The 11,181-nt window shown below is 35.9% G+C and overlaps 1 protein-coding gene across 2 annotated transcripts in view; it reads left to right on the forward strand.

The window, feature by feature from the left end:
• USP7 (ubiquitin specific peptidase 7) overlaps nucleotides 1-7,654 on the forward strand; it is a 113,318-nt gene extending 105,664 nt beyond the window's left edge. For both annotated transcript variants that reach the window (XM_063430282.1, XM_063430283.1), the window contains 4 exons: nucleotides 1,837-1,956; nucleotides 2,609-2,680; nucleotides 5,036-5,126; nucleotides 6,399-7,654. In XM_063430282.1, coding sequence (XP_063286352.1) covers nucleotides 1,837-1,956; nucleotides 2,609-2,680; nucleotides 5,036-5,126; nucleotides 6,399-6,505 — 390 coding nt within the window. In that variant the 3' untranslated portion in view covers nucleotides 6,506-7,654. The remainder of the gene's footprint in view (nucleotides 1-1,836; nucleotides 1,957-2,608; nucleotides 2,681-5,035; nucleotides 5,127-6,398) is intronic.
• Nucleotides 7,655-11,181: the final 3,527 nt, after the last annotated feature.

Here is an 11,181-nt window from a genome sequence, read left to right on the forward strand (position 1 = left end):
TGTGTGTGAATGCAGTGTGTGTGTGTGTGTGTGTGAATGCAGTGTGTGTGTGTGTGTGTGTGAATGCAGTGTGTGTGTGTGTGTGTGTGAATGCAGTGTGTGTGTGTGTGTGTGTGAATGCAGTGTGTGTGTGTGTGTGTGTGTGAATGCAGTGTGTGTGTGTGTATGAATGCAGTGTGTGTGTGTGTGTGTATGAATGCAGTGTGTGTGTGTGTGTGTATGAATGCAGTGTGTGTGTGTGTGTGTATGAATGCAGTGTGTGTATGAATGCAGTGTGTGTGTGTGTATGAATGCTGTGTGTGTATGAATGCAGTGTGTGTGTGTGTGTATGAATGCTGTGTATGAATGCAGTGTGTGTGTGTGTGTGTGTATGAATGCAGTGTGTGTGTGTGTGTGTGTATGAATGCAGCGTGTGTGTGTGTATGAATGCAGCGTGTGGGTGTGTGTATGAGTGCAGCGTGTGTGTGTTGCAGAGCCTTGGTGGGGGGTGGGCAATTTTTTTTTTTTTTATTTTAATTTTTTTTTATTATTTTTATTTATTTAATTTAATTATTATTTTTGTATTATTATTTATTATTTAAGTATTATTTTTTTTATTATTATTACTAATTTTTTTTTTTTCGTCCCCCCTCCCTGCTTGATACCTGGCAGGGAGGGGGGCTCTCCTTCCCTGGTGGTCCAGTGGCATTGGCAGTTCAGTGGGGGGAAGGGGGGGCTGGCAGAGCTGTAACTTACCTGTCCTGCAGCTCCTGTCAGCTCTCTCCTCCTCCACGCCGTCCGTGCAGCTCCCTCTGTCAGCTCCCAGTGTAAGTCTCGCGAGAGCCGCGGCTCTCGCGAGACTTACACTGGGAGCTGACCAAGGTGCTGAACGGACGGCGCGGAGGAGGAGAGAGCTGACAGGAGCTGTAGGACAGGTAAGTTACAGCTCTGCCAGCCCCCCTCTCCCCCAGTCTGTATTATGGCAATGCAAATTGCCATAATACAGACTATTGACTCGAGTATAAGCCGAGTTGGGTTTTTTAGCACAAAAAATGTGCTAAAAAACTCGGCTTATACTCTAGTATATACGGTAATTTAGCCCAGTTTCTTGTACATAATGCTCTTTATGCAAAAAAAAAAAAAAAATGTCTTAACTCAATGGAAAATTTGGAGGGTTTGCTTAAAGGGCCATTCTCTTGTGGCATATAGCCGTTATAACCTTCACATAGTTACACATTAATATAGGTTAAAAAAAAAAAAAAAAAACTCTAATCCATCAAGTTCATCCTTTAATCCTGACTTTTAAAAAAATATCTATATCATTTGATAAGGCTGCTTCTTTTGGTAAATTGCCACAACTATATTGCTCTTACTGTAAAGAAGTATTTTCTTTGCTGTAAGTGAAAATGCATTTCCCGTCTCAATGGGTAACCTCTTGTCTGTTGTATATTCCTGTTAATGAACAGATTACATAATGATTTATATTTACTCTGTATATATTTGTATAGTGCCATCATATAATTTTTTTTTTTCTTCGAAAAAAAACAAATGCAACATTTTTAACCCTTCTTCATAAATAATGTTTTTTTAATGCCCCTTATGCATTTTGTAGAGCTAGACTGGGACCCACATAAAGGGACATATCGGTAAATAGTTTTCCCCATTACCAGGGAACCGTGCCAGCGTACGCCTAGAATCATAACCACTATACCAGCTGTAGTGATTATGATACTTGGAGTAACCCTTTAAGTATATGACCATTTCATATATTCCTATATTTTAATAATCAGTTTGATGGTGGCATGCAGTGTACATGATCCTTTATTTGTTTATGGTATGAATATGTTTATTCTACAGGAAATACCTTTGGACCAGGTAGAGATAGACAAAGAAAATGAGATGTTGATTTCTGTGGCACATTTTCACAAAGAGGTGTTTGGCACATTTGGAGTTCCATTTTTGCTAAGGATACAACAGGTATGGGAACCATTTAATTACAGGATTCTGTGCAGTATTAAAAATTATTTACATTTTTTTAAATTATTTTTTAATGAAATGTTTTGGTTAGTATAATGGTAGTTTTAGCCTGCATGTAAATTTTCTATTTTGTTGAATTGCAATATATTGGGTAGAAATGTATTTAAATATGCATCCTTTAAAATGTTACTGGTTATATAACAGTGAACAGTGGGTTAAGGGGAAAAGGTCTTGAAAATATCAAAGTAAACCACGAGACTGCAGGTGAGGTTGTTTAGAAATTACTTTAGTATCTCATGTTTTTTTTTTTTTTTGTTTTTCTTACTAAATGCGTCGCAATTATAAAGTTTTTATATTAAATATTATTTTTTAGGGTAAGGGCTAATTTGTTCTCTGGGTATCATCACCAGGACATTTCACTCCCTGAAACTGGTGCCTTCCCTGTTAGTGGGAGTTACATTTCCAGATAGTATGGATTAGTGGATGCCACCATTAACTCAGCACTTCTCCTGATAAATACGACAGAGATTATTTGCTGCTTTTTTTTTTTTTTTTTGGTCATCCCTGATTGATGGGTAACTTGGATTATATAATTGAATATGGTTTAAATTGTTTCTGAGTAAACTTATTCCGGCTTTCTTTTAAATTGCAGGGGGAACCCTTCAGAGAAGTAATGAAGAGGATCCAAGCTATGTTGGAGATACAGGAAAAGGAGTTTGAAAAGGTTTATAAGCATTTATTTGTTTAATTACACTATAATGTGCCTATTGTGTCCCTTTAAGTAAAAATAATTGATTTAAAAAGTTCCCCAGTTATTAATAATTTTCTGATCATATCGTTTAATCATACAATTAATTTCTTGTATTGTAAAAAAGAAACGGTGTGAAAAAAATGGTATCTAAACCCTTGGTGCACATATAAAGTGAACCAGTCAATTTTGAAGCTTTGAAAAGAGAACACAGGTCATCAGAATGAATCAGCTCCCTAGTATGTTGTACTTTTTTTCAGATTCTTCCATTCAGGATTACCCAGGGTTTTGTTAGGTTTGAGCCAAGAAATGGCAAATACTACTGTGCTATTTATGGTTTCCAAATTGTCATGTATAGGTGATTAAGCCTGTCCCATGATCTCACTTTGGCCTTAGAAGAAAGTCCATGTAACCTTTTTCTGCTCTGCTCTTATAGCGTTCTAAAATTAGAACAGACTACCAACTCTTGTCCCCGAACACCAGTACTTACTCTAAATATTCTGATGGTCAAAAAAAATGCCTTCAGCTCCCTACAAGTCATCATCCGTGCCTATTCATTGCTTACTCAGTGTCAGCTGCTTCAGGATTTTCTTGGAGATGGTGGATGAGCAGCCCAGTTCTCTTTTTATTAGACATTTTATTTGTCTAATAAACAGATACATTTAAAGTCACAAATCTTTGAGCAGCTGTTCTCTTCATATGAGCGCCTGGATATTGGTAGATATGTCCTATGTAAACTTCTCTTGGATAATTTCCACTTTGTCTGGCGAACAATGGTCCAATATTATTCTATTGAATTAGCAAACTTCTATAAGCTCCAGACTTCAACAGATTAATTTTAAGTTGTTACCTAGCTAATACTATATGACTCTGACTATGTATCTAGACAAACTACATCCTGGTGCTGTAAGGACCTTTAATACATACTATGTTCTTGCCCTGCAATAGTCCTCATATGGAAAAGCATAACCTTAGCCTTAACTAGTGGCTTATCTTGCTAGGTTTTGACCTGCAAAGATGTTCTTGAATCGCACCCCCAGCCATTGTCACGTTGAACATTCCCAACCCTATAACAAAAGCTCAATGATGATCTTATGGGGCATGGAGTCTGAGTGCTGTCTTATCTTCAGGGGTAAATGGTTTTCTACAATGCTGTTCCCCAATTCATCTGTCTCCTTACTCTGTTGCCACAGTTTGAGGAAGGTTTTGCCAGGTGAGAGTTGAAGGCAAAATGGCACGTCGACTTTCCTGCCCCATAACTTCAACAAGCTGAAGTTATGGGAGTGGCAGTATTCCTTTAACCCCTTAAGGACACATGACATGTGTGACATGTCATGATTCTCTTTTATTCCAGAAGTTTGGTCCTTAAGGGGTTAAAGGACAACTGTTGTCTCAGAACTGTTATATTATAAAATAATTTTTTTTTCAAGTTTTGAAAATAAATATACAATTTTGTTGTTTTTTTTAAAAAATAAAGTATATGTTAAAAAAAAAAAAAAAAACTGAGAAAAACTCGTCCCTACCTTTAATATATGACCAGATCCTTCAGCCATATAAAGGCACTTTTTGGTCGGACAATGTTTAAAAAACTAAATTTAGTCTCTATGGCTTCACTACCTGCGCAGAAGGAGGGAAGAAAAGGGACACAATTGTTCTTTATTTTAATATGCGTATTTCCTTCTCTACATTGACTATATAGAAGTAAACAAAAATTCCAAGATTAGTAACATGTATCCACCATTGAATAGTTTCATTATAAGCACTTTTGCAAGGAATGAAATGTGTTTCCGCAGCACTCTGCCTTAGTTGACTAGTTTGAAAGTCTACACTGTCTACCAACGTGTTGCTGAAGCACTGTGTTGCCTGACAGACCAGTTACCATAGTGTTGCACATTACTTCACTTACACACCCACTTTGGCCTCTCCTAAACCAATTTCATACCTGTGAAGACCCTGACTCAAATATATTTTTAGCAAGGTTCACACATTTAATAACTAGTCCAATCATTGTCTTGTTGCACCTCACTTTTCTCCCCCCATGATGTTTGTGGCAAATGTGTAAACAGTGGAGTGTCACTCACTAATAGTCCTTAAAATACCAGTGTTTTAAATAATGAGTTTGTTTCTTGATAAAAAGAGTAATTACATTACAAGGAAAAACTAGTTTGGATGTGACTTTTTATTTTGTTCAACTTTAACAATTCAATATTGTCTATAAAAAAATATTTTCCAGCATGAACCTCTCATCATAAACTGACATCCTGCCGAATGCTGCACTAAAATATGACTTTAGCGTTGTATAGTTTCTTTAATATTATTTTCTTTTTACAGTTCAAATTTGCCATTGTAATGATGGGGCGTCACCAGTATATAAATGAAGAGGATTATGAAGTCAGCTTGAAAGACTTTGAGCCACAGCCTGGTTAGTTTTACTTTAATGTATAGACTGGATGTGTTCAATTCTGATACTTGCAAGTGGGTTTTCACTGAGTGGATTGGGGAGGGACCAGCATTGTTAGGATTAAACATGAACGTTTATCTATATATGTTGATTTGCAGCCAAAGGTAATTTTTACTTATTTATTCCCCCCACACCAAAGAATGTAGAGAAAATATAAATATAAAATATAGATAGATAGATATAGATTTTGAACTTGGTTCTCATTAGATTTATGAACCTGGTTTCAGACAAACTGAATTATCTGAAATTTGGGTGATTTTAAGGTTGTCCGAGCACCATACAGATGTATAGCGAACAAACAAGCTGGACATGTTCCCTTGTTTTGTGATTGAGTCCCGTTCATGACTCAAAAAAAAAAAAAAGATAATGAAAATAACAGATGATTGATGGTTACAGTATTCATAAATCAGGCACTATGTGTCAGTGGGATTGACCGCTGTTTTTTTATCCTTGTATCACTTGATGCTGTTGCACATGTCCTGGGTCTGCCCTGAGATTAGGGTGCCGCCACACAGCATGGTGGAAGTGAAACCATATTTAATAAAAAAGAAAAAATACTGCCTGGTTGACACAGATCTATAATTTTCTGGACGTAATCATATTCAGAACCTAAATCATTCTGGTACATTCATACTATAAGGAAGTTTTAGATCTTGAATAGAGTTGTAGTTCTACCAATTTGATATACATGGTGACATGCTTAAAATGCACTGTCCAATATATGGGTGAAAGCTACAGATTGTTCCTACATACTCTTTCTTTCTGGTAGGCATAGCAGATAATTCCACAACAGATATCACTATTTCACTTGGAGAGATACTGTACCTTGTAGAACCTTACTGTTAACAATGTTAACAATGTTAATGTTATAGTCAATGTCTGGAGCAATCTCTACTATTCATTATGCCATTCTTCAGTTTAAAGTATTACTGAACATGTTAAGATTTGAATACAGGTGATTTCACCTACAACAGAGGACAGATTTTCTTTACAATAAGAACAAAACATGGATTTCTCTCCCTACAAAGGTTATTTTATCATACTCTACAAATTTGTGTAACAATATCCAAGGATATAATTGCCAATATGTGGGTAATAGCTTGTTGATCCACGTTCAAAATCTGACTATCAATGGTACTTTTAAATACATAACTGATTTATTTGTATTCGAAATTGTTGTGTAAATAATTCAGCACTCTTGGTATAATGTTTGCTTTTTTATTTTTTCCCTAGGCAATATGTCCCACCCTAGGCCTTGGCTGGGCCTTGATCACTTCAATAAAGCCCCAAAGAGAAGTCGCTACACTTACCTTGAGAAAGCAATTAAAATCCATAACTGACTCAACTTACCAAGTATCCAAGGCAAGAGACAAATAACTGTGTGCACCTTTTTAACAACGCTAAAACTTTGGTACAAGTGCACTATATCTGATATCTACAGCAAGAGGATTTGCTGCTGATGTTAATTTTATTTTGTTGAGGCTGTTCCGTTTGGCTTCTCTGTATCTATTGACTGCTGTTTGAAGAAAATGAACATGTTTTTATACAGCTTGAATGTCACTTAAAGGGGGTTTGTGATAAAAGTAAAGCATGGCCCGAGCCTGGAAAGTAAGGGAGGAAGTAGAGCAAATGTCCACAGTTTGTGCATTCAAGATTTTGTATGAAGCATAAAGGTTGCTGTCTGCCTGCCAACCCACATGTTTTGCAATCATTGCAGCAAATAATGTTTTATGTTTACTCTCACAACAGGTTTCCTCTTCTTCAAATCACAAAGTTGTGCATTTGTAAAATTGAAAAACATCACTTCAGTAAATGGCAATCTCAAGTTGTGTACATTGTTGGCACCTTTTTGGAAAGAAAAAAAAAGTTTAATGCCATTGCACAATCTCTTCATACTGTGTCTTTCTTCTTTGTTATTAAACCAGTTATTAGCAAACTGTCCCAGAAGCAAAATACTGAGTTTTACGTGCAAATAAGTTAGACACTCAAGTTGACAGAATATATATATATATATATATGCTGCACATTTGTGTGTATATAGTTGTTAATGATTGGGGCAAAAAAAAAATGCTGTTGACAGCCTTTGAGAACAGAGGGCATGCTCACTTGTCTTTAGTAGGATAACTTTGTACAAAAACTACAGACCTAAAGTACAAATGTATATTTAATGAAAATGTACAAATGAACACACAGATTCATATTGTTGGGTGGTTATAAAAGTATTTCACTGATGTTGATATTCATGGTGTGTAGTTTTATTTCCTTTTCACATGTCCCTCTGTTTCTCTTTAATTTAATATTTGTTTAAAGGCAGCAGCTTTGTATAGTTTAAGTGCAGTTAATAGATTACAGCCGTTCAACTTAATTTTACATTATTTCAGTCTTTTATGAGTTTCCTTCTTCCTGTAGCAGCACTGTACATCTCTACCTGTATATTGCCTTTTTGCTGGAAAATGTTGTCTTGAATAAAGTTTTCTATAAAAGTGCAATCTGAGTGATTGAAAATATTTTGCTTTCCTGAGATGAAAAGAACAGAGAGGAAAAAAAAACTACTTAGAGGGGGACTATGTAGTGGTTATGGTGCCATCCCACAGTAAGAAGTCAAACTGATTTTGAATAGTTTCACATTTACCTAGGTACCTGTGGTCCTTGGATTTTCTGTGATCTAAAAAGCAAGCTCCACTTATGCGTCAGCAGTATTATTTTTGTTCATCTTTGGCCTCCATTAGCTAGGAGTGAGTGTCATTATAACCACTACAGTGAGCTTCTTCTGTGCAGAGTAGTTTGGATAAATGGATACTTTGGGATGTGTCGTGTAAATTTTGGGATGAAAACCACACACAAGCAACTTACACAGTAAGTGGCACAAAGGGGAAAACGATACAATGATGAAGACTTGGAATGGTTTCACATTAGGTAACAATGTCAGTTATTATTTGTAAAGGCCAGTAAGGGGCATGCATTCACATGGTAACAATTAGTTTTGCCTCTATAAAACAATGGTAAGAACTTACCTTAAATATTCAGTGGAAATATGACCATAGAAAATGTGGAGGGGTGGGCTACTAAGTTAATAAGGGGAATGAAATATTTTAGATATGAAGAAAACCTATAAAACTTAAACTTACCGCAAAAATAAATATTTGATATTTTACAAATATATACATAGGGTAACATCTCTCTCTCTCTCTTTCTGGTAACATCTATTCAATAATAGGACTGTACAAAGGGCAATAGATCACCCATTTAGCTTTGAAGAAAGGAGATTTCAACAACTGGAGAGCCAAGAGTTATTTACAGCAAGAACAATAAAAGTATGTAATACTCTGTCAAAATAAGGTATTTTATCAAATACTATACACATTTTTAAAGGTCTGGCTGCTTTTTTTTTTTCTTTTTTTTTTTGGAAAACCCGAATAAACTGCAAAAACAAATGTGAGAGAGGCTGAACTTGGACTCATGTCTCCTTTCTGCTATGTAACTATGTACAGCTCACAACGTTTTGAAATGTCCATAAATCCCTGTTTATAGAGTAACTTCAACAGGTGTTGAGAAAGTTCATTAAGATTGGCTGGGACACCCACCTGGTGTGATGAGACCTTGGGGGAAAAAATGGGAAGTTGTAGCAAATGAAGCAACTTCACAAATTATCAGTTTTATTTTTATTAATGAATTCTATTGGGGCATAGATTTAATTTCCTCTGGGAAATCCCTGCCTCAGATTAAGTTCACTACTCTTTTTCACTCGTAGCTGAGAGTAAGTGGTTGCAACCCGCATACCAGGACTAGCAGAAGATTACAAGAGGAATATATCTTTACCTTACATGTCAAAAATGTACAACTGGCACATATGTTCTGTTCTTGGGGTTCACGAGTTTGCGAGAAATTTGCCCTGATCTACCTATATATATTTTACACTGTTGTTTAAAGACAAAGATCTAAATTCCACTGGCCTATCTCTGAAAATCTTTACGCCAGGCCTTTATCGCAATGGCATGCACTTTGGACATAGGTGTCATTCCTAGGAACTACATGACCCCATGTAGATCTCAGATGCTGCCCATGATATTGCAATGATGAACAGTAATTGTACATGTAATGCCTTAAACATCCCTGTCACCTTCTTTCTCTATGTGGACTGTTTTGGCACACAATATACCCTTATCAAGGGTAAGGAAACTCCCACCCCCCATCCTCCCCAGATAATAGATTGAATAACAATATTATCTGTCTGTCTTTAATAGTATGTTGCTTAATACAAATATCCTGTAGTATGTGATAAACACATGTATAAAGAAGAATGGTTATTTTTATTTATTTTACACATTTTTGTGAATTTCGAAGTTATATTCAATAATCATTATTTCACTAAGGGAAATATAAATGACAATATTACAATGTTTTTGCTGAATAAATATCTTCTGCCAAATGCACTGTTTTCTTTTTTTATTTTTAGGGAAAAAAAAGACTTGACCTGTGCACATATATAAATGCATTCTTTGAGTACACTACACAGGTGGGGTATCAAGTTAGGTAGCAATCTACTAAAAGCCAAATGATCCAAATTTTAAAAAGCTCTTTCAATCTTGATCTTACGACTGTTTAGTTAGCCAAATAGGGAGCCATCTTCTATCATTTTGTGGGATTCACCGTTATGGATACCAGTCTTTTTTAGTAGCCACTTAGTCACAAACACTGGCCAAACTTGGCGTTCAGATTAGTTTTTTGCACACAAATATTAACACTAAGATGGGAACCTTCTACATGCTGCCTAAAATCCACAAGCCAGGAAACCCAGGACGGCCCCTATTATAACCGGTATGGGAACACTCACTGAACAAATATCTGGCCTAATAAAAAACATTCTTACGCCTCTAGTTATTGAGACTGAGAGCTTTATACAGGACACTACAGACCTCCACAATAAAATTAACCAGATAAATGAACTACCTGAAAACACTATACTAGGAACAATGGATGTGCAATACTTATACAGTAACATCCCACATAAGGATGGTATTGAGGCCTGCATTAAATTTATCTTGTCCCACAAACCAACACACAAATATGATAGCGCAATAATCACCCAGCTTATAGAATTCATACTCACACACAACTATTTCAGTTTAAATATCTTCCTACAAATGACAGGGACAGCGATGGGCACAAAAATGTCACCCCAATATGCTAATCTATTTATGGCTGACCTAGAAAACTGATTTTTATATACACAGCCCCACAAACCAAATACATATTCGTGTTACATCGATGATATTTTCATAATATGGTCAGAAGGAGAAGAAAGCCTTATAGACTTCCATAAATCGTTCACTTAATTCCACCCATCAATAAACCTTAAAATTAACTTTTCAAATCAATGTGAGTTTCTTGAACTGCACAATAACTGTCACCAATGGCATTCTTCATTCGTCTGTAAATCGAAAACCCACAGACAGGTACAGCTACCTCCACAATTCCAGCTTCCATCCCAATCCCAATCACAATAAAAAGGTATTCTCTACAGCCAGGCTGTCGGATATCACCGCATTTGCTCTGACACAAAAGACAGAGATCAGCACCTGAGTACACTGTCGGAGTCATTTAGGCAAAAAGGCTACAAGGAAAAGACAATATCTAAATAAAAAAATAAGTTGTTTTAAGTGTTAAACTCTTTCAGATTGATCAGTATTGCTTCAGACCTGAGGAAGAGAGGAAACTCTCTAAAGTTTGTCTTTGAAATATTACGTTAGTCCAATAAAAAAGGTATGATTGCCTCCTCTGGTATTTTGGCATCTTGTCTACTGGACTAATATGGCTAGTCCAATCTACACACTCTCTCTCTCTCTCTCTCTCTCTCTCTCTCATATATATATATATATATATATATATATATATATATCTATATCTATATCTCAAACAATTTTCTAGGTCTTATAAAAAAACTTCTCAGGTTTATTCCAACAGTCAGTCAACATTTCAGTTCAATCAGAACTTTCTTCAGGACATAAATAATTAA

Source organism: Pelobates fuscus, chromosome 8 (genome assembly GCF_036172605.1).
Source record: "Pelobates fuscus isolate aPelFus1 chromosome 8, aPelFus1.pri, whole genome shotgun sequence".
NCBI classification, from domain to species: domain Eukaryota; kingdom Metazoa; phylum Chordata; class Amphibia; order Anura; family Pelobatidae; genus Pelobates; species Pelobates fuscus.